This window comes from Lampetra planeri, chromosome 27 (assembly GCF_965212315.1).
Source record: "Lampetra planeri chromosome 27, kcLamPlan1.2.h2, whole genome shotgun sequence".
In the NCBI taxonomy this organism is placed as follows: Eukaryota; Metazoa; Chordata; class Hyperoartia; order Petromyzontiformes; family Petromyzontidae; genus Lampetra; species Lampetra planeri.
Window position 1 is genome coordinate 1,163,048 of NC_136133.1, and position 23,734 is coordinate 1,186,781.

General features: G+C 53.2%; 2 protein-coding genes across 5 annotated transcripts; both read right to left on the reverse strand.

The window, feature by feature from the left end:
- Positions 1–59: 59 nt before the first annotated feature.
- LOC144727964 (reticulocalbin-1-like) lies at positions 60–8,441 on the reverse strand. 2 transcript variants are annotated; one of them, XR_013587463.1, is made up of 8 exons: positions 8,343–8,441; positions 6,078–6,335; positions 4,923–5,116; positions 4,341–4,528; positions 3,468–3,528; positions 2,577–2,794; positions 1,817–2,269; positions 60–1,633 (listed from the first exon to the last, which is right to left on the reverse strand). XR_013587463.1 is itself a non-coding variant. In XM_078607123.1 (7 exons), the coding sequence occupies exons 2-7, from the start codon at positions 6,329–6,331 to the stop codon at positions 2,162–2,164; spliced, it is 1,023 nt and encodes a 340-aa protein (XP_078463249.1). In that variant the 5' UTR covers positions 6,332–6,335; positions 8,343–8,441; the 3' UTR covers positions 60–2,161. The 2 variants fall into 2 exon arrangements, 1 of the variants encoding a protein (XP_078463249.1); XM_078607123.1 differs by having other exon boundaries at positions 60–2,269.
- A 2,800-nt stretch (positions 8,442–11,241) lies between these two features.
- CWF19L1 (CWF19 like cell cycle control factor 1) lies at positions 11,242–23,216 on the reverse strand. 3 transcript variants are annotated; one of them, XM_078607121.1, is made up of 13 exons: positions 22,993–23,216; positions 21,503–21,587; positions 20,596–20,680; positions 19,977–20,078; positions 19,506–19,720; positions 18,911–19,029; positions 18,005–18,275; positions 17,400–17,532; positions 16,348–16,427; positions 14,886–15,095; positions 12,989–13,108; positions 12,227–12,324; positions 11,242–11,653 (listed from the first exon to the last, which is right to left on the reverse strand). In XM_078607121.1, the coding sequence occupies exons 1-13, from the start codon at positions 23,013–23,015 to the stop codon at positions 11,509–11,511; spliced, it is 1,686 nt and encodes a 561-aa protein (XP_078463247.1). In that variant the 5' UTR covers positions 23,016–23,216; the 3' UTR covers positions 11,242–11,508. The 3 variants fall into 3 exon arrangements, with proteins under 3 accessions (XP_078463247.1, XP_078463246.1, XP_078463248.1); XM_078607120.1 differs by lacking the exon at positions 22,993–23,216 and adding an exon at positions 21,014–21,190; XM_078607122.1 differs by lacking the exons at positions 18,911–19,029; positions 19,506–19,720; positions 19,977–20,078; ... (1 more) ...; positions 21,503–21,587; positions 22,993–23,216 and adding an exon at positions 18,778–18,824.
- Between the last annotated feature and the right edge of the window lie 518 nt (positions 23,217–23,734).

A 23,734-nucleotide genomic window follows, 5' to 3' on the forward strand; every position in this document is an offset into this window, starting at 1 on the left:
TCCTCGTGTTTGTGGATATTGTTGTTGGCATCGTCATTTCCCAATAAACAAATCACAGCTTTCTTGGAAATGATTTTATTCGTAAAAATACCAGATATTTAACTTGCATTCAAACACTCGAGTTGCTTCATGCCAATATAATGATGGTTCTTGAGTTTAAAAAAACAGCATACAGTACATCTAAAGATAAAATCCAAGTTAGCCACTAAACACTACTGGGATGCGATACGTTACACTTCGGGGAGCTCTTATGTCATCTAGAAATAAGATTTAGATTCATTTGTAAAGTTAGCCTCCCAACATAAACTATATATGTGTGTATGATCCAAGCCGACCTACATTTGCATTGTGACGTCTCGACACGTCGCTATCGGGTCGCCACGGTGGCTAAGAGATGTTCACTACCTCGCCTGGTCTACAGGAGGTCGTGGGCTCGGTCCTGCTGTATATGTGGAGTTTGCGTGTCTCTCTCATCAGCATCACGGTGGCTAGGAGATGTTCACTACCTTGCCGGGTCTACAGGAGGTCGTGGGCTCGATCTCGATCCTGACTCCTGCTGCTGTATATTTGGAGCCTTGTTGCAATCTGAGTCTCTTCATTCTCACTGAGGCGCACTTACCCCCCCCCCCCCCTGGCTGCCGAGATTGCAAATGCGTCCTGATGGTCTCTGGCAGTGGTTCCCAGTGGTTCCCAATCCGGTCGGTGGACCACCCGGTGGTCTGTGGCTGGCCATGGGAAGTGGTTTGCAAATCTGTGCGGAGATTGTATAAACATATTTATATTCCTCACAACACCGGATTTTGTTACTGCACGCTTGCAAAAAATGTGAGGGTTGCCACAGTTCTGCGGATCCACAAAGGTCCGAATCACACGCTCAAATACTCAGCCTCCTGAGAGTAACGCACCGCACAAGAAGCGATTATTTCTTGTCGAAGAAGCAGCGGCATGCAATAACTTACGCAAACAAAACCACGACCCCACCACTCCGTACGCGAAACTTCCTCACCTCGCCCAAAGTCGCTAAGTGGACAGGACTGCCACGATATCAGTTCTCAATACGATACAATATACGGTACACTTTGAGGATGTAACCATCATGGCGATATCTCTTTAGCACAAGAATAGTTGTGTTTTGCATTACCATCTTGTGTTTGTGCTTTACTGTATGTACATCCGGTACGGACACAGATGACTTAAAAAGTTCATCGGCTGCAGTTGGCTGAACATAAGCCAGTCACAATTATTCTCATCAATGTAACTTTACAATATACGATGCTTATAAAGCACATTCTGTGAGTTACACGAGAAATAATTAAATGAAATATAAACATCGTGTCATGAAACCGCCATGCCATCAATCACTCTGAAAAATGATTGTAAAGCACTTTGAATGGATCGTCACTATGTAGAACTTTAACAACTGTGCTCATTAAGTTGTAAATCCCTCGTGAGGAATGACATCCGTAAACAAATGTAAAATGACCACCGATCATCCTGATACGAGATTTTGCAACAATGATATGATAGTCATGGACGTTACATGGTACGATATATATTGTAGTATCGCTCATATTGTGACAACCCGATACATTACGTGACAAGACGCGTCCGTACGCTTTGCCGCATGGTTGACCTAGGGCAGGGGTCGGCAACCTACGGCTCCGGAGCCGCATGCGGCTCTTTACGGGCTGCTTCTTGACAATATGTACGTATGTACAGTATGTACTCAGATGCATTGCGGCTCTTGAAATACTGAATTTTGTACCGAATTGGAAAGAAATGGCTCTTCTTGTTATTTTGGTTGCCGACCCCTGACCTAGGGTGTAACAAAAAATCTCTCCGGTTGAAGGCGACGTTTAATCTCTTCTCGTTTTGTGCCACCGATTTATTCAAAGCTACCACCCACGAGCCGAGCCGGATGTTTTTCACACGGGAGAGATTTTCCACGGCACTATTCACGCGTTCAGAGGCTGCCGCGGCTCCTGCTGTTGCTGCTGTTGCTGCTTCCGCTACAAAAAAGCGCGGCAACCCCCGCCCGCCACGTGCCGATTGCCTCGGGCTGGAAGCGTCGGCGATGGGCGGATGGAGCCAGTGGGGTCAGAGAGCAGAGGAGCGGTGGTGAGTGAAGCGGCGAGGAGGGGCGGGAGGGCGCCCCCCACCGCTAAAGTTCGTCGTGGTGCTTGTTGAGGTCTTCGCCGTAATTGGTCGCCTGGCTGCCCACAAACAGGCTCCAGGCCTCCAGGATCTCCTCCTTCGTCAACTTCCCATCCTACCCCACAGCACAACAACAACAACAAAATGGAATGAGGGAGACCGCAAGATCCAGCAGTATAAATGTAAACGCCACAGTTGGTGGATTGGCAGGTCACGTCTGGCCTGCGTGGAGGGTCTGGGGAGCTCCCCTCTGAGGAGGAGCTCCCCTCTGAGGAGGAGCTCCCAGAGCTCCGTACAGCTGAGGCCTTCCCCGCCAGCAGCGGCGCAAAGCCACAAGTTGCAGCGCCGCGCATTTGACCTTCACGCCCGCGCGGGCGCCTGCGTGCCAACGAGCGAGCGTGCGAAGCGTGCCCCACGCGTACCCGGTTGCGATCGGTCTCGTAGACGAGGTGCCGCGCCTCGGCCTCCGCGTGGTTGTAGTCGGGCGGGGGCAGCACCCAGCGGCGCACCTCGTCGTAGCTCAGCTTGCCGTCGCGGTCCGTGTCGCGGAAGTCGGTGAACTGGTGGCGCTCCGTCTGTACCCACTCGGGCTCGGGCTCCCCGGGGGACAGGGCCTCCCCGCCCCGGCCCATGATGTCACCTGCCGGAGGGGGGGGGGGGGGTGAAGCGATGGGGAGCGGTCGGCGAAGAGAGATGTGTGTAGAGACAGGTACGTATTTGTTTGTGGTGTGTGATGTGCGGGGTGTGGGGTAGTGTAGTGGTTAGCGCTCTGCACTACGAATCCGGCGACCCGAGTTCGACTCCCACGCATGGCCAACACCAGCGATGATTACCTCAACCGGTCTTGGGCCTCCTCTAGGTCGACTCAGCCTCAAATTAGTACCTGGTGCGGTGTGTAAAATGTCAGCACTGGGGAGACAAAGGCGGCCGGGCGTGGTTGCTGGCCACCCACCTCCTTCGTGTGCTTTGCCGGCCTTCATAAGTCCTGCTCACTAACAGCACTTGCCCCAACAGTCTGTTACAGGCTATACGGGGGACCTTTGTCTTGTATGAGTGGCGGCGTAGTGGTTAGCGCGCTGCGCTACGAAGCTGGCGATCCAGGTTAGATTCACGCTCACGGCCAACACCAGTGACGATTATCGGTGCCACTCGCTGCTGAGCACACTTACCAATGTACACACTTACCAATGTACACACTTACCAATGTACACACTTACCAATGTACACACTTACCAATGTACACACTTACCAATGTACACACTTACCAATGTACACACTTACCAATGTACACACTTACCAATGTACACACTTACCAATGTACTCGTCCAAGCTGATGGCACCATCGCCGTCCTTGTCCAGGTCCTCCATTGTCTCCTGATAAGACAGTGACACAGCCACTCGTTTCTCCAGGGTCTCCCGATGCGACAGTGTGTATGACGTCTGTGGGCTCAAGGTGCACATAGCCTGGCACAAGCGTCGTGGTGACATCACCGACACTTAGTGGCGAATAACGGTTGTTGTTGTTGACGTCTGTTATATGGTGGGAGTTTGCATGTCTCTTGCCTTGCTGTTGTGTGGATTTTTTCTGCAGGTCCTCCGGTTTTTAAGAGTCGCATGTCTAGAGTATGTGGCTGCTATCAATTTACACACGATGAACCACTTTGTTGGGCTATCATTTGTGGCCAAGTCGCTTCTGAAAAAGAGCTACATAGCTCAGTGGGCCCTACCTGGTGAAATAGAAATATATAGAGTATGTGTGCGCGAGCACACGCATCCACGCGTGTGTGTGTGTGCAGTGTAGCAGTCAGGGTGCTGCGCTACAAACCCGGCGACCTGAGTTCGATTCCTGCTCATGGCCGACTCAGCCTCAAGTGAGTAGCTGGTGTAGCGGTGTGCAGTAAACATCGCCACCGGGGAGACAAAGACGGCCGGGCGTGGTTCTGGCCACCCACTCCCTCGTGCGCCGTGCCGGCCTTCGTAGGAGCTACTCGCTAACAGCACTTGCCCCAACAGTCTGTTCAGGCTATACGTCGCGGTCTTGGCCTTTGTATGTTGAACTTGTTTCGCACTGTACATAGCCAACCGTACTAATCAGAAGTGCGGCTGTATACGTGTGAATGCGCGTGTGTGCGCGGGCACGTACGTGCGAGTGTATGTGCGTGTATGTACACCCCCCCCCGCCCCACCATGACAACGACGCTCTCCATGTGCGTGAAGTCCTCGGGGTGCATGAAGGCCGTGAGCTCCTCCACCGTGGCCGCCATGTCCCCGTCGCGGTCGGCCACGCGGAAGCGGCGCTCGTCGCGCTGCAGCATGTGGCGGTAGGTGGCCAGGTCGCCCTCCTGCACGTGGAACAGCGCCGCGCCCTCCGGGTCTACGCGCGAGAGAGACGGCACGGCAGGGGAGCGACCGGCGGCGGCCGCGTGGTCTCCTTGTGTCGCACAATCGCTGAACGTCGCCTCTTTTCGCCGTAGCCACCGCATCCGGATTAATCTGTCCGTTCCTCTCGAATGCTCTCGTGGGCATCCTAGAGTGGCAGTAAGATGCTCACGTGGGCATGCTACTGACACTCTAGGATGCTCACGTGGACATCCTACTGCCACTCTAGGATGCTCACGTGGGCATCCTTACACCCCCCCCCCCGCCCAATCCCCGCCCCCCCCCACGTCCCCCCTCCCCCCCATTGCCCTCTACGAATCAGTTTCAGCATCACACAAAAACCCCTCCCACGCACGCGGACGCGGGGCAGAGCGCCGCCGGGCCGTTACCCAGGGTGTTGCCGTAGGAGGTGTTGCGGTATTCCTGCCAGGACACGAGGCCGTCCCCGTTGACGTCGTACTCCCGGTGGCGCTGGCCGGCGCGCTCGCCCGCGTGCCGCGTGTGCGTGTGCTCGATCCACGCGCGCAGCTCCGCGCCCGTCACAAAGCCGTCGCCGTTGCTGTCCACGCGCCCCACGATGTTCCTGCCGCCCGCGCAAGACGCGTTCATGCGTTCCGTTAATTCCTTCGTTCATTAATTCATGCGTACGGCACGCAAATGGCAAAGATAAAAACCTAAAACTTGTGTTTTACCAGGTAGGGCCCACAATATAGGTGTTTTGGGTTAGGTCGCGTAAATATAAATTTGTCGTTAAACCCGCCACCACCCGAAACAGCCAATTAGTAAGTAAACAGGACGTGCCAATTCGTTACTCGTACAGCACACCGGTGTGTTGGAGAGTAAACTCACAACATTTACAATTCAAGTTTTATGCTTCGCAGTAGTTACAGGTAAGGCCCACTGAGCTATGTAGCTCATCTTTTTAGAAGCGACCTGAACGCGTGTTTAATTCTGGAGGGAAAGACCAGAGGACCCGGATGACAATCCACGTGACCATGGGGAGAGAAAGAGAGACACGCAACTCCACATGAACATATACATGTTGTTTTCCTTCGAACCGCACCTCCGATTAACACGGTTGGCTACGTACGGTGCGAAAGGTTGGCTACGTACGGCAATGGATACCAATTGTAATTTATATCCATTCATGAACCCCACCCTCCTTCGCACGTGAACTGCTCACAAGTGACGTCATCACATCTATCCCTCTATTTAAGGAACGAAACAGGAGGAGGATTTCTCCATAAATCTGGCTGTTGATGCTACTTGTAATTACTGGTGAAACGTCGTACTCAGATTGTAAATATTGTGGATTTGCTCTCCAACGCACCGGTGTGCTGTACTAGTAACGAATTGGCACGTTCTGTTCACGTGACAAACATTACCAACTGGCTGTGTCGGGTGGTGGCGGGTTTAACGACAATTTATACTTACGCGATCTAACCCCAAAAAATCCCCTATACTCTATTACCGCGCGAAAAAAGTTCAACATACACACACGGCAGGCATGGTCAGGGGTCGGGGGTCGGGACCCCGCGGGTTACCCCAAACGGTGGCGGCTCTCGTCCGGCGTGAGCTGGTCGAAGGTGCGCGCCTCCTCCACGCCCAGGAAGGCCTCGTGGTCGTACTGCAGGCCGTGCGCCACGTCGCCGTCCAGCGGGCGCTCCCCCAGGGACTGCTCGCGCCGCGACAGCTTCTCCAGCGCCGGCACGGCCTGCGCCGCCGGCGGGGCCAGCGTGGCCAGGAGGCACGCGGCGGCGAGCGCGGCGAGGGTGGCGGGGATGGGCAGTCGCGCCATCGTGCTGCCGCGAGACCAGAATCGGAATCCGTGATGGAGGTTTTTTGGGATGAGAATCGGAATCCGTGATGGAGGTTGTTTAGGATGCAACTCTGGCCTGGTGAAGCTGGTTGTAATTACTGGCGAAACGTCGTACTCAGATTGTAAATGTTGTGGCTTGGCTCTCCAACATACAACCGGTGTGCTGTACACTACACCATACACTACACTACTATACACTACACTATACACTACACACTAGTGCTGTACTAGTGACGGATTGGCACGTTCTGTTTACGTGACACTAAACCTAACTGATTGTCTGTGTCGGGTGGTGGCGGGTTTAACGACACATTTATATATTTATATATTTACGCGATCTAACCCAAAACCCTCTATTATGGATACTATTGGTCGCGAAATCCTACGTGTTAAAGACTTAGACTGGAGCGCACCTAGCCTGGCACAAGCAATGAAGCTATTTTTCACATCCTGGCATCTGGAGTTCCCACCTGGTTAAACACAATAAACGATTTGTTTTATTTTACCCGGTAAGGCCCCACTGAGCTGTGCAACTCATTTTTTCGAAGCGACCTGGACACCACAGATGGCAGCCCAACGAGAAGCGGCTCATCACCATCACCGGATGCAGTGAACGCAGCGAAAAGAGACCACGTTCAGTGAGTGTCAGCACGAAGAGACCACGTCAGCTCATCCCGTTCATTTATTTATTTTGATGAGGTCCACTGAGCTAAAGAAGCTCTTTTTGTGTCCTACAGAGACACAGCGGGAACAAACCGCGACCACTGGGGCTCGCACAAACGCAGTTGTGGTCCCAAACGCGTTCCACTCGCACGCACGAAGCCACGTGGGCGACAGGGCAGGTCGCCAGGGGCCGCTGTGGCTGCATGGGACACTCGCAAGCAGGCGAATGCCCCCTTCCATTGCCGTGATGATATTGTTTGGATCATCCCACGCTTACATAACAGACTTTTTCTTTATTTTTAACAATAATGTCTAATAGTGTATTGTATTACATTGCTGTTTTATATTTTTTTTACCTTTTCTTGTTTTATTGTATGTAATGGCAGAGATTATTGATTAATAAAGTTCAACCATAACCACAATCATATACACAGAAATCTATTTTATAGCAATATATTGGGGGGGGGGGCATTTTGAGCATATTTGAATATTGGGGGGGGGAGGGAACGTGTCCCCCCCAATAAATATTATAATTACGGCTTTGCCACATGCTGTGGCCAAGCAGGCTGAGCGGTGTTGGTTTTCAATCCGCCCGGCGACCGTCTCGCTGTTGAGGAGCGTCGCTCCCCGCGCCCCCGGCTGCCGCCAGCGGGAAGATTGCCCCCGGCTTGCATCAGCCACCGACGACGCACCAACAACTTCGCCCCCATCGGACTGTCCCGATGGGGGGGGGGAGCTGGAGGGCGAATTCGCCCCCGTCGGCGAAGATCTGATGGCGAGGAGCGACGCTCACGACAACAAAGACAAAGTGCCCCCCGCCCCAGGTGTAGCCTCAACAGACTGTCGGGGCAAGTGCTCACAGCACCGATGAAGGCCGGCACTGCGGCACACGAGGGGTCGGGTCGGTGGGTGGGTGGGTGGCCAGCACCACGTCCGGCCGCCTTTGTCTCCCCCGTGGCGATGCGAACACGCCGCACCAACCAAGCACTGTACTCATTTGAGGCCGAGTCGACCGAGGGGATGCCCAGGACCAGTTCAAGATAATCGTCATCGGCGGCCGTGAGCGGGAATCGAACCGAGTTTGTAGCGCGGCGCGCTCACCGCTACGCCCACAACAAGAAACACGCGCAGCGTAGCCAGCCGCCAAGTGTCGGCGACTTCACCGCGGCGCTGGTGCCAGGCTACGTGCACACTCCGTGGCCGCGGTAAAGTGTCGAAGAGGCTCGCCGCTGGCTGGCGAGGGGGTGCCACGCGTGGGCTTCAGTGACCGAGACGACTCGGCGTGGTGCGCCAAACGTCTCTCACCTCTCGCGCGCTCGTCTCTCACCTCTCGCTCGAGTCCGACCCGTCCGAGATCACGCGGCCTCCGCTCTCTCGCACGCACGCAGCGGGCAACTCCGCCGCGGATTTTGCCTCCTCGGCACCACCCCCCTCCACCACCCCCCACCTCTCTCTCTCGCGGCCACCGTGGCTCGGTTCGGAATTTTAGGAATCGCGGTGCAACCAATCGGAGAGCCTCGTCTCAAACGGGGCCCCCCCCCGCACCCCACAGCTCCCACCCCCCGCGAGAGACGAAGGGGGAATGCGCCACGTTGCAAGGCAGTCGCCCGGTCTGGCCGGAGCCGCACAACTTGAAAGGAACCCTGCGGTTTTACTATCCACGTGGGTCGCGCTCCCAACGAACGAAAAAAAAAATCGTCTCGGCGAAGTTCGCAGAGTTATTGGCGATTTTTGTTCTCAGAGAGGCGACCTTGGCCACGTGTGATGGTCGCTCATCGAAGTGGCTACTCTCGTCGTCGTCATTACACGTGGGAATGTATTCGTAGCGGTCGAATCATCGATAACGCGCCTTGTTCCTAAATGTGGAGGGCGGGGGGCAAAAGCGGAGGGACCCCCCCCCCCCCCGAGAAAAATCCACGCGACCGCCGCGGGCAGAGAGAGAACACGCGGATTTACAAATATACAACAGGCATCGTCAGGGTCCGGGATCGAACCGAGGCGAAGGAGATAACGTCTCCTCGCCATCGCGGCAGAATATGCAGCGTCTGTTAAGTTACTTGGGTGGGAGCGGTGGCGTGGTGGTGAGCTCATTGTGCTGTGAGCCCAGCGACCCGAAGCAATAGACGGGTGCTCTTCACTCATTTTCAGAGGGGGGTGGGTGCCACTGTCGCCGATACGACGTCGTCAGTGTTGATGAGGACTGCCGCCACATTTTAAACCATTGTTGGGTTTGACAGCAGCACGATGATGATGGTGATGGGGTGGTGTTGTCACTGTCTTGTCGGGGGCCGCCAGTGGCTCGCGGGCCTTGCAGCGAAGGACGCTGCTCCACGGGGTTCCAGGCCACGTCTCACCCCAATGGCCACGTGATATCTCAACTGGTCCTTGGCACCGCCTTCAACCAATGCACGCCGAGCAGCAGCCCGATGCAACATGGTCAAACTACGCTTGGGGACGCAAGGCGTGGCCCACACGCACTGGCGTTACATCACAACATTTTACTTGTCCTGCATGTCTCCTCTGTGGACCAATCAACTTCAAGGACAGTGCACATTATCAGTGTTGTGTTTTTTTTTGCATTATGACTGCAGGTATTGTGGTCTATGCAAACATGACTCCTTGTAAAAAGGTGTCAGTTTTGTTGCCAGATAGAAGGGTTTATTCCCGACAACTTTCAGATAGATCGGGTCAAGAAGCATCTTATGCCACCATCACGATCCATGCCGCAGATAGCCCGCAAGGTGTCCCACTGCACATCTCTGAATTTGTTTGCACTTTCCTCTGCCACGTGTAAAGTTAGAACGCCATCTCACTTTGGCGCAAGGTAACAACCGCTCCAATTGACAACTGTTGCGATGGAAAAAAATCTAACATGGTGATAACACATTTTTTGTTAAAATGTCTACATCTTGATAAGAGATATTTAATTGGTGACTAGATTATGCTGTCGTGTTGTAGTTGTTCCATAGCACGGCTTCATTGTCATTGCAGCCGAGTGCAATCTCTTGAGCGAGCACGAACACCACGTGCATGTACACAGGCCTGTTGCCAATCCATCAGCAGGACGCGGGCTTCGAGCTGGGCCGCGGATCGTGGCGTTTGCACGACCATACTTCACCACGCCGGTCAGTGGGGCGCTGGCGCAGGCAGGGGGCAGGTTCCCTCGTTCTTCGGCAACTCGATGTGCGGAATTTTGCTTCCACGGACAACTTTTCGGAACCATGTTCCGTATATCGAGGGGAATGGATTGTGGCGCTCTGCCATCTGCTGCTGCCCAACACACACACACAGCCCGCACGCACGATGACAACCCGTCCGAGAAGAACTATGCAGGGTCAACCGGGCGGAGCTGATGAGACCTGGTGAGAGCGCGCGGTCCCCACGTGAACTGGTCACATGCATCATACGACATCGTCATGTCAACACCACGGAGTATTTGGCTGCTATACATTTCCACGTGATAAGCCACTTAAATGAGCTACCATTTGTGATAGCCAGGTGGCTTCTGAAAAGGAGCTACAGAGCTCAGGTCTTAAGTGGTCAAATAAAAAAATAGCTTAGCTATAGAGTATCTGGCTGACATTAATTAGCACGTGATAAGTTACTTCGGTGCGCTATCATTTGTGATAGCCAGGTGGCTTCTGAAAAAGAGCTACATAGCTCAGTGGGTCTTACCTGCTAAAATACAATATCATCCATAATACAGGATTTTGGGTTAGAACGCGTAAATATATAAATGCGTCGTTCAAACCGCCACCACCCGACACAGCCAAATAGTAAGGGTTGTCGCGGAAACATCACGAGCCAATTCGTCACTAGTACATCACTAACTGGGGTGTTGGAGAGCCAAGCCACAACATTTACAATCTGAGCCAGATGTGGCTGTCGCCTGATGAAGCTCGTTGTAAAAACGTCGTACTCAAGACGGTCAATGTTGGGGCTGGGCTCTCCGGCACACCCGTGTGCTGCACTCATGTCAGGGATCTGCGAGCCACCCTCACGCACACGCACCACGCGGACAGGAAATCTCCGCACTCAGTATAACAACACGCACCAATCACACGCACGGGAATACACGAGACGGGGGTCAAGGGTTAAAGGGCACCGACGTCACCCGGACCAGGCGTGCGAGACGTGGATGTGTATTGGGAACGTGGGCGGAGATGGAGGGGTTAAAATACAAATAGTTTAGCAAATAGTTTAAAACACGGATAAAACAATGTCAATGAGGTTATAAAAACATTTATTGTTGACACCTACATTTTTTGTATTGCTTTTTTAATGTTAATCCGTTTTACTTTCCAACAGGTTTGCAATGGAGCAGCCGATGATTCGACCCGCCGGTAGCGGGAGAGAAAATAAAATTCCGATTTTTCGCGAGCACACTGAACAACAACCGGCAACACGGATATCACCACGCACACTCCCCCCCACGCCTCTCCTGCCGTTCCCACGGACAATCGCGGGTGTCGCACAGGGAGCTGCATCCCTTCCTACTCCAGGAGAGAGAAGTCGAACGGCTGGAAATCCTTGCGGAACTCCTTGGCCATGCCCTCCTCCTCTTCGCGGGAACTCTTGCACGCACGCCAGTCACCGCGATCCGGCATGTTCAGGATGGCTTCACTGGCCAGCACCTCCCTGCGGCACACACAGCGGAATCAAGACTCTCCCCGAGAAGACACAAAACCCTCTATGGTGTTAAAAAAATGTTGTTACGTTATGTTGAACTTCTTTTACGCCGTACGTAGCCAAGCGAGCTGAATGTTCAACTTCTTTTTCACCGTACATAGCCAACTGTGCTAACCTCACTTGCAATGTTCCGTTTTCGTAGTTTTTTTCCATCTCGTTTATAAAGTTGTGTTCGTCCCACTGACCAAGCTGTACCGAGAGCATTTCATTAATTTCTCTGTCGATTAGTGAGTAAGCGATAAATGCGCGCGATCCTACGCGTGTATCGAAACGATTAAACCGCTGCAGCGTTACTTGCCAAACGGGGGGTTCAGTGAGACGTCACGCGACGATATGTTAAGAGGAAAATCACTCAATCTCGTGGGGAGCGATACGTTCACGCAATATACATGTCTGAGAACCGACCGCTTTATGTCGTTGTACGTACGTGACATTGAACTTCTTTCGCGCCGTACTCGTAAAAAAATGTGGCCCGAAGCTCCGAGGTGCTAAGGTGGTGGAGAGTGTTGTGCGGACATTCACCTTCCGAACTGCAGCGGGAAGCGGGACTTGATGCGCTGGAACAATTTCTCCCCGTTGTCAAACTCCGCGTAGAAGTACGGCGTTCCCGGCTCGACGATCTGCCCCGCTCGCACAACGAGCACGCGCACAGTCATCACTCAGCCTCAAACCCCCGAACCACATCCACATGTTGACGAAACCAATCGCATGACGCTGGCATCAGTCACCTGTTTGCCCCATCGTTCTCAATGGAGCTTTGGTGAAATATATTTGCCTGAAAATTAGACGAGAATAAATGCTCGCCAACACGTCAATATGAACAATTGACTGGGGTGGGGGCTAGGGGTGTGTGTGAGTGTACTTAGTGAGTGTACTTAGTGAGTGTACTTAGTGAGTGTTATTTCCCTCGTCTGTTATGCAGGAGGCCGTGGGTTCCATCCCGACCCCCGACGCCTGCTGTATACTTGAGTTTGCAGTGTCTCTCTCTCTCCGTGGTCGCGTGGATTTTTCTCCGGGTGCTCCGGTTTTTCCCTCCACATTTAGAAATCGACGTACTTTCCGCGTGTGTTTGGCTGCTATAAATGTTCACGCGACGATCGAGCCATCACTAACGATAGCCAGGTCACGTTTGGTGAAACAGCTAAATAGCTCAGTGGGCTTTACCTGGTTTATAAAAGTTTTAGTTTTAGACGAGGGGAGGGAGGGAAGTGAATCATCGCATGCTTAATGACCTCCCCTACTGAGTGAAGCGGTCACTTCCACGACTGCGCCCACAGGGTTCACCTGCTTCAGTTCGCTCCGCTCGGGCAACTCCAGGAGCTCCATCTGGTTCTCGGCTCCCTGCTGCACGAACACCTCCTTGATCTCGTCCGTGCTGCAGCGCTGCTCCGGGATGCCCACCACCTGCACACGCAGCACACGATGACAACAACAACAACAACAGACGCAGTGGGGGAGAAAATTGCAGTTGTTCTAATGATAATAATGATGATGGAGCCTTTTTGTCAGCCCACAGCTCACCAAAGGTTAGTGTAGTAAACTAAACTGAAACCCGCAGTCAAAGGCAGGTTCTCAGCAGAGTCTATAAACTATAAAACTAATTCTAAACTATTTATATTTTACCAGGTAAGGCCCACTCAGCTATGAAGCTCTTTTTCCAAAGCGACCTGCCCACAAATGATAGCACAACGAATCCGGGTTATCACGTGGAAATTTATAGCAGTTAAATACTCTAAACGCACATTGATTCTAAATGTGGCGGAAAAAACTGGAGGACCCGGAGAAAAATCCACAACCACGGGGGAAGACATGCAAACTCTAAATATATAGTCGTCAGGGTCAGGATAGAACCCACTACCTCCTATATACCAGGCAAGGTAGTTAACATCTCGCCACCGTAGTCTGGCACTGGTATGGCGCTTATCAATCCCGAGATGCGCGGTGAACCCGGTTGTCACGATCGCGAATCGCATTCGAGCGAGAACGGGAGAGGGTTTTTTTGTGCATCATCGGGGCGGTTGGGCCCCTCAGTCGTTGGAGATCGTCACAAGCCACGGGGTGCGTGACCCTCGCGAGGCATCGGACTTAAACTAACGAGAGTAAAACGGCACTTACGCCGCTGGGTCTCGCCAGCGGGCGAGTGTGGCGCCGCCGCGGCGGAGGAGCTGCCGCTGGGCTCCGAACGACGGCTCCTGACGGTTCACGGCGGGCGCTCGTTAAATCTGCGTGGCGACCGCACGCCCAGACTGTGGCTCAGCAGGCTCGGCGAAGAGATGGTCAACCACGGCGCAGTGCTCCCGCTGCTGTTGTTACTGTTGTTATTGTTGTTGTTGTTATTATTATTCACCTGTGGGCAGACTGTCCTATTTTGCTGAGCATAAGCCATCATCACGCAAACTCCGGTCGTCATTCTCGCAGCAGCGGCGGCTCTTTTGGCTAAGCCATCGCACAAAGACGGTCGTCACCGCATCATCGCGAGCTTTCAGATGCGCTTCTGCGGCCGTCTGGAACGCTCTGCATTCCGATTTTAGGATGCCACTGGGAGCTGTGTACTTCGAAGTCTAGATTGAAAACTAATTTCTTTATAACTGCTTTGTCTTTAGTTTCTCGTCCTCCCCCACATCTCCACTCAGGTGCACATCTTCCTGTTCCCCGAACACCCACACACCCAAAGACAAAGATCCCCCTTATAGCCTTAATGAACTGTTGAGGCAAGTGCTGTTAGCGAGCACCTATGAAGGCCGGCACGGCACACAAGCGGGTGGGTGGCCAGTGGCGATGATTACACACCGCACCAGGTACTCATTTGAGGCTGAGTCGACCTAGGGGAGGGCCCGAGGACCGGTTCAGATAATCGCCACTAGTGTTGGCTGTGAGCGGGAATCGAACTCGGGTCAACTGGGTTTCGTAGTGCAACGCGTCAACCCTCTACGCTGCTGCTCAAAAGACACACACACCATTAGAGGTTTTTGGGTTAGACCGCATAATTGTGTCATTAAACCCGCCACCACCCGACACAGGCGTCCTGTTAAACTGACACACACACCACACACACAAGCACGTACCTATCTACACGCGCATATCTCTCCGCCAACTGCTCCCCGTCGCTTTACCCAGCTACACGAGCACTCCACCACCGCTCCCCACACACCCGCCCACAGACAGACTAGCGGGCACGCACCTGCAGCTGCAGGTGCATCGAGCGGTAGTTGCGCTCGAAGACGACGCAGCGCTGGCGCCGCGCCGAGTGAAACCGCCGCAGGGCGTCGAGGTAGCTGCGCATCTCGACGGCCGCCTCCTCGGGCAGGTCGACCGTGCTGGCGTGGTGCGCCACGGGCGCCACCAGCACGTGGTCCCGCACAAGGCCGCCCTTGGCGAGCGCCACGTACACCTGCGGGCGTCGCCCCGCCCCCGCCGGCGGGCGCAAACGGCAACGGGGCCGAAGGGGGGGGGGGGGTGTGGGGGGGGAGGGAGGGGAACGTCGGCGCGTCAAATCAATCGCGAGGGACTCTCCGCTGGATTTCTTGTCGCTTGTGCCGGGGGGGAGGAAAAAGGAAAATAAATAAAAAACATCAACCACTTTTTTTTTCTTCTTGGTTCTTTCGGTAAAGTCACCGAGTCGATTGAGAGGAGCCCCGGGATCGCTTCAGATAATCGGCAATGATGTAACGAGGCTCCCACAAGGCCGTGCAGAAGGGCACGTGGCACAGTGTGCCGCCAGCTATCATAGATGCGCTATGCATCTCTTGCGTGTTCTAAGATTCAACGGCGAACGGGACAACCACTCTGCAACTTGTAGACGTCTCGGAACGGTGAAAGGGTCAATTTCTCATTTATTAACTAATGGCAACTTGCCAATTGCAGGTGATATTGTTTTGCAGGGCATGTGAGGTCACCGGCATTGTCCGAGTGGCAGGGGGAGCAAGTGTCTACGTGTGTGTGCGTGTGTGGAGGCTCGTGAAGTACGCTACCGCGCAGTTGGAAGCAGTCACCCTCCAGCAACAATGGAGGGCAGAGGAGCGACGCTCACAACAACGAGCAGAGCGCCGAGTGGCTAAAGCACAGCAAGTTGGCACAGTAGGGGGCACAGGTGGTGCATCAGCCAGTCATCTCGGTCAGTCGACACGTGGCACCTGGGTCTGCCCCGTGACCTCCTGCCAGCGGGCATTCGACACTTCACGTGGCCTCAAGGTGCACATGGTCTGGCACAAGCGTCGTGGTGACGTCACCGCCACTTAGTGGCGAATGGCGGTTGTTTTGTGCGAGTGTGTGAGTGCGCGTGTGTGAGAGTGTGTGCGTGCGCGTGTGTGAGAGTGTGTGCGTGCGTGAGAGTGTGTGTGTGCGCGTATGTGAGAGTGTGTGCGTGCGCGTGTGTAAGAGTGTGTGCGTGCGTGAGAGTGTGTGCGTGCGTGTGTGAGATTGTGTGCGTGTGAGAGTGTGTGCGTGCGTGTGTGTGAGATTGTGTGCGTGTGTGAGATTGTGTGCGTGTGTGCGTGTGTGAGAGTGTGTGCGTGCGTGAGAGTGTGTGCGTGCGTGTGTGAGATTGTGTGCGTGTGTGAGAGTGTGTGCGTGCGTGAGAGTGTGTGCGTGCGTGTGTGTGAGATTGTGTGCGTGTGTGAGAGTGTGTGCGTGCGCGTACTCACGTGCGTGCCGATACTAACGACCAGGTGCTTTTCCACATCTGGGCTGGCCAGGCAGAACCAACACGGTCCCGTCGGCTGAGCTACAACACAAAATAAAAAATATCAAGAGTAATGATAACGGGAATTCAACGACGCAAAAAACTTGCACCGCGTTAATAACGGAAACACGATCGGAAACTTACGCTTTTACGTTTCAGAAAAGCAATGATGCCCTCAACATAACCGTGTAGCCTCTCACACTTGTTGTGCACGGCGGCTGCCCATCCATGCTCCATCCAGGCTCAACCCTGCTTTGGCTTCAGGTGCATGCGGCGTACAGCCATTTCAATACGGGCAAAACAAAATTTGTGTCTATTTGTTTGTGTTTCTCCCCTGTGATGGGACTTTGAAGGATAAACGTTGTTATTTATAAGGGGCACGGGGTGACCAATAAGGTCTAAATTGGTCTGTAATAAGGTCGGCGCTGGTATAAGGGTTGACAAGATCGGATCAGGGACATTCTAGGGATATTAAATGCAGGCAATTTTTTATCAAATAATAAAACAAATAAAAACATTCAAATGTTTGTAATTATAAATGGGGAGGGAAAAACCGAAGGACCTGGAGAAAAATCCACGTGACCACGGGGAGGGACTGCAAACGCCAAATATACAGCAGGCGTCAGGGTCGTTATCAAACCCATGACATTCTGTATACCAGGCGAGGTAGTTAACATCGCCTAGCCACCGTTGGTGCCCACTACGGAGGGTCCTGCCAATTATTCACAGTAGGGGGGCGATGTAAAGTTATTTGTGGGAAATTTTCCAGCATTGGGATATATGGCCAACACCAGTGACGTCGTGTGGTTTTATGTTGAGCTATGCGAGAAAACCAGAGACCGGAGGAAACTCATGCGGAACAGGGGGGGGGGGGCACACATGGAAAAGGTGGCCGGGTCTGGAACCGTAACCCGGTGCGTGTCCCTCCTTCCTCGCCGTAAGACAACGGAAGAGTCGTCACACCACGCCTTTCCGCCACGACAATCCGCCGCGTTCGCCGTGGCTTTCACGCACGTGGTTTTCGCGGGAGCTTGGCATCGTGGGCGGGCATGTGTCCCCCGCCGGGGCCGTCGGACCTCCGCTTGCGATTCCTCCCGTGATTCGGCGGCGGGCGGGCGAGGTCGAAGAAAAACTGCTGCGCCGTTTCCTGAAAGAAGATGCGCTCGGCGCTTTTTCTTGACCGCGGAGAGAACGCGCGCGCGCAGCCCGATTCCATTCAAAAATGTCACCGACGTGTTTAGTATACTTCGGATTATTTGGATGCTAAATATGCTTCCACGTGATAAGCCACTTCCGTTGGGCTATCATTTGCGGCCAGGTCCAACCCCCCGTCCCCCCTTCCCCTGTCCGGCGGGGGATAAAGGCACTGTAATGTCTACAAAGAACGTTAAACAATCCGGTGCCAGGTTGCTCATGGTGGAATTCATACCTAAGTGGCAGGGGCTGTAAGTTTTAGCCTTTCGATCGTGCACGTTTGTACGTGTGTACGTTGAACTTCTTTCGCACCGTACGTAGCCAACCGTGCTAATCGGAGGTGTGGTCAACACACGCCTTCTCATAATCGGAGGTGTGGTCAACACACGCCTTCTCATGAGGTGGGTGCGGAGTCGATGTTTCACCTCGCCCTGCATTGTCGCTTGGGAGGATGGTAGCTGGTGCTGAGGTCGCTGCTGCTGCTGCTGCTGCCGCTGCTGCTGCTTTGCCGTCGCCTTGGCAAAGGGGTTCTCGGTGACGTCGGGCGGCTGGCGGACCAGCTCGGCGGGCTCCAACTGGCACATGGGCGCCGCCGTGAAGGCGTACAGGTACTTGCGCTTGGCGGCGTTGCCCACGGGCGCCAGCGCGATGAAGCGCGTCACGTGGCGCGCTCCCTCCAGGAGCACTCGGTGATTCCTGTGACAGACGGCCACGCCGACAGGGAAAAGACGGCACCGGCTGCTACGGCTGAGAACTCCCAGTTTAAATCGAGGGGCGCGGCTGAAACCCAGAGTCAAAGCCAGGTGTTCAGGGGATTCTATAAACTATAAAAAACTTTTTATATTCTTGGTTCTTTCGGTAAAGTCACGTAGATACACGACGACCGCTTGTGTTGCGATCGAAACGTCGTGGTTTTTGTTTTTTTATTTTCATTTTTTATTCTATCTACGCGACTTTACCGAAAGAACCAAGAATTAGAATTCCTGCAGTCACGAAAGTTTTAAGTCAAAAATATAAAAACTTTATTTATTTTACCAGGTAAGGCCCACTGAGCTGTACAGCTCTTTTTCAGAAGTGACATGGCCACAAATGATCGCTCAACAAAGTGGCTTATCATGTGGAAATGTAAAGCAGCCAAATACTCGAAACGCACGTCGATTCTGGAGAAAAATCCACGCGACCATGACCTCCTGCATACCAGGCGAGGTGGTTTACATCTTGCCACCGTCCTGCTCCGATGTCACATCCGCCCCACCGTCCCCAACTTCTCCCCACCCACCCATGCTCCCTGACCCACTCCCCCCCCCATGCCCTCCCGCCTCCGCCCACACCTGAAGGGCAGCCTCTCGTAGTGCACCCCCTCCAAGCCGGCAAAGTGGTAGCGCGGCTTGAGGCAGCGGCACAGGTCGGCCACGGCTTGCGAGCCGCGGCAGGCCACCTCCGCGTCCTCCTGCAGAGAGAGAGAGAGAGACAACGCGGCCGCTGGGCTAGAGCAGCGGTCGGCAATCTCCCAACCCTGACGCCTGCTGCTGTATATTTGGAGTTTGCGTGTTCTCTCTCCACGTGGTTGGGTGGATTTTTCTCCGGCTCCTCTGGTTTTCCCCTCCACATTCAGAATCCACGTCACGTGTTTCGAGTAATTGGCTGCTGCCATAAATTTCCCCGTCATGATGATGATAGGCCGCCACCTCGTTGAGCTTTCGTTTGCGACGGCCAGGTGGCTTCTGAAAGAGCTATATAGCTCAGTGGGCCTCACCAGGTAAAAAAAAAAAATAGTGTAATTTTGTTTTGTGAATTAAATTTAAATAAAATGTAAATGAAATTATAGCCTAAACGGAAAAAAAATCATAAATAAAATGTTAATTAAATTTAAAAAAAAATTTGCTAATAACATTTTCATTTCTTTGAAACCGTCAAGCTCCTTACCGGCTTGTTGCCGTACTGGGTGACGCCGGCGGGCCAAGGCGACGTGAGGAGGATGTCGACGCCGCGGAACTTGGCGTCCGAGATGAGCGGCTCGGTGAGCGAGACGACGTCGCGGCGCGAGAACGTGTGGGACGGGCCCGCCGCCCCCGCCACATCCACACCACTCAGGTAGGCCATCTGCAGGCCAGAAGCGCCCGTGAACACCCCCTTGCGGCCTGCAGAGGTGGGGGGGGGGATGCTGTAGGGTATTTACGTGTGTTGAACTTCTTTCGCGCCCTACGTAGCCAATCGTGCTAATTGGAGGTGCAGGGGAAGGACAACAAAACTAAACAAAAAGCAGTTCTAAATAAATGAGTTTTCAATCAACACCACCACCGTCATCATCACCACCATCATATATCACCACCACCGCCACTCATCACCGCCACGGGTGATAACACAACACAATTATAACAGACAGAAGTAACGTACCCAAGTAGGTGATATTTTCAGCCAGTTCCATCCCATCAACCTCCGGGAAGTACTTGGCAGTGGATTGGTCGTTTGCTCCAAGGATGTACGTGTGAATTGGGGCTGGAACACAATCATCACAAATAATTCTCAACACCTGGAACCACAGATATGTGGCTACAGAGACACTTTTACAGCTTGACACTCGATCCCTATTCTGTTCGTATGCAACGGGGTCACACGGCCCTGTTGAATCCTAGCAATCAGGTCCAATCATAAACAGGTGCTTTATCTATATTCTTGGTTCTTTCAGTAAAGTCACGTAGATAGAAAATAAAACTAATTTAGTTTTTTTTTAAATACGTGTATTCTTATAATTTTAAAATAATTCAATTAAATAGCAAAAAAAATCTCTACGTGACTTTACCGAAAGAACCAAGAATATGAATTCCTGCAGTCACGAAAGTTTTAATTCAGGTGCTTTATCATTTAATGTCACCGATATAATTGGATTGTAACTAACAGCTCACAATGTGCTAAATGTCAAGCTCACACTGTCATGTTTTACACATCTTTCCAAGTCTCTGTTTTAATCGATGAAGTGTCACACGCTGGTGTTAACCGAGCATTACAGGCACACCTTTCTTGTCCCCATTCTTATAGGGCTCCCATTCTTGCTCCGCTTCGGCCGATGCTCCAAAGAAAGACCCCACGCACAGCAGCAACTGCAAAGGAACAGGGTACCGATCAGAAAACGCAATTAGAAACCTCGACCTCCAATGCAATACGAAGACTCAATCGCTACCTTTCACCTGCACCATTCAATGAGACGTAAAACCCGAGTTGGAACTTGAGGTGCCTTCGCCGAAGTCCGGGTGAGAATGTGGCAGAATGTTAAGTGCTGTCGATGTGGTTCGGACAAACATATCGGCGGGGGCGGAGGGGAAAGAGGGACACGAGACGGGCGCTGTTGGAGCGGTCTCCGCCAGTCCGGCGACCACGGGGGAAGGCCTCAGGGCAAATGGCGACTCGGGGTGCGGTAACGTCCACCTGAATACCTCGCCGCCCGGTATGCAGGAGGTCGTGGGTGCCATCTCCAAACCTGACGACGCCCGCTGCTGTATATTTGGAATTTGCTGTCTCTCTCGCCTCGTGGTCGCGTAAATTTTTGTCCGGGTCCTCCGGTTTTTTCCCCTCCACATTTAGAATCAACGTCACGCGTTTAGAGTGTTTGTCTGCAAATCATTTCCACGTGATAAGCCACTTCGATGAGCTTTCGTTTGTGGCCACGTCGCTTCTGAAAAAGAGCTACACAGCTCAGTGAGGCCTTACCTGGTGAAATAGAAATAGCGGGATGATAAAGCAGTAATGATCACGCTTCCACCGTGGCTTCACGGCGCCGTATTGAATGGCACTGGACTGCACCTTCTCTCCGCGGTAGAAAAAAAAATGCCGAATGCATCTTCCTTTAGGAAGCGTTCAAGAGTCTTAGGTTCTAGCGAATCTACTCGCGCCCGGGCTCGTTACCGCCCCGGCGTGCGACTCACGTCGAAGTCGCCGCTCTTCTTCTGCACCGTTCTCACTCTGCCGTAGAGCGTGTCGATCCTGCCGTTGACATCTCCGCACGCCAGGCTGCAACAAGACAACAACAACAACACACAGAGCGTGTCCACGTCTCTCAGCATTTTGCGCGCCTCCGATTAGCACGGCCGGCTACGTACGGCGCGAAAGAAGTTCTAAACTAAAACTATTTTTTATTTTACCAGGCAAGGCCCACTCTTAAGTTACGTAGCTTTTTCAAAAGAGACTTGGTCATAAATGATAGCTCAACGAATCATCACGTGGAAATATAGAGCAGCCAAGTCACTCACAAAGACAAATATCCCCCGTATAGCCTACAGACTGCAGGGGCAAGTGCTGTTAGCGAGCACTATTAAGGCCGGCACACTACGAGGGGTGGGTGGCCAGCACCACGCCCGGCCGCCTTTGTCTCCCCCGTGGCGATGTTTGATGGGACATGTTGTTTATGTCGTTTATTGTAAAATTTCGGTCACAGTTCCTATGATCACTGTTACATTGCTTATGGGTTTATTTTGGTGATTTCGAAAACTTTTTTGGTTTGGCCATTTTTGTTTGTTGTAGTACGGAGTTAGAATTATGGCTTTAATCTAAGTTGTCTTGTGGTTGTTGTTGTTTGACTTGTATCCCACTGGGATTTTTGCACACAGCGTTGGTGTACGGTGCTTTTTCTGGAAGATTTTTAGCAGTTTTTTCCTGGATTTTTCTGTTTGCGCATAGTCACTTTAAGATGGTTTCTTATTCATGTTTTTGTTTGTTGCGGTCACACCCGATTCAAGAGCCGAATGGCTCACAGGGCTATACCTAATAAATGAAACTGAAACACACCGCCGCACGAGGTACACTCATTTGACCCGTTTGTTGTCCCCACGTTCTGACCCCTTGCCACCTGATTGGGACATCTAGGGGAAAACAAGCTTCATAGCTTATCGGATTCCTCCCGCAGTCTAAATATTCAGATTATAATCACCACCACCGCCACCACCAACAGGCCAATCCGCCAAAACCACTAACACCACCCCACCGCCACCACCACCAACACCACCTCACCGCCACCCCACCGCTACCACTAACACCACCTCACCACCACAAACACCACCACCAACACCACCACCACCATCACCTCACCGCCACCCCACCACCACCACTAACACCACCTCACCGCCACCCCACCACCACCTCACCGCCACCCCACCACCACCACCCCACCACCACCACTAACACCACCTCACCGCCACCACCACTAACACCACCCCCACCACCACCCCCACCACCACTAACACCACCTCACCACCACCCCCACCACCATCCCCACCACCACTAACACTACCTCACCACCACCCCCACCACCACTAATACCACCTCACCGCCACCACCACCGCCACCACCACCACCACCGCCGCCTTCACACGAGGCGAGGCGAGGCCCGCACGAGGAGGCGAGGAGTGAGTGATCTCACATCCTGAGGGGCTTCTCTGGCATCGTGCGGCGATGGTGGGAGACGCGTGGTGAGTCTCGTTCGGCGACGACGACGAGCGGCGATGTCGTTGATGAGGAGGACGATGAGGAGGAGGACGAGGGGAGAACTCGTGTCAGCACCGAGGGCGCGAACTCGGCCACCCACCCCTCAGCCCCGACTCTGGCGAAGGCGGCGCAGCCGCGATGACGTCACCGCGGCGATGGAGCGAGGACAGCGTGCGGCAGGTTGACGTCATCGCGACGATTGTTTTAACAACACCAACAACAAAATACCTGACGTCATTAAAAAAGGGCACGATAAAACATGTGACGTTGTTGGAAAAGGCGTGGGGTGGTGACGTCATCGCAACGATTTTTTACATTTAAAAACACGTCTTCAGAAGAGGCACGGGGCGGTGACGTCATCGCGACGATGTGTAACAAAAAATTGACGTCATCAGAATAGGTATGGGGAGATGACGTCACCGCGGCGATTGTAGACTGGAGAAATCCGATGAGCTATGAAGCACCTTTTTTTTCTTATAGATGTCCAGTAGGGGCGGTTGAGAAAGCTTATGCCAGGCTAGGTGCACGTTTAGGCTGTGAAGTGAAGTTGTGGAACGCTACCGCTGCTGCAGCTGCGAGGAGGAAGAGGGCACGGGACAGACCCAGGTGCTGTGGGTTGGCATGTGCCAGGCTAGGTGCACGAGGCCACGGGACAGACCCAGGTGCTGTGGGTTGGC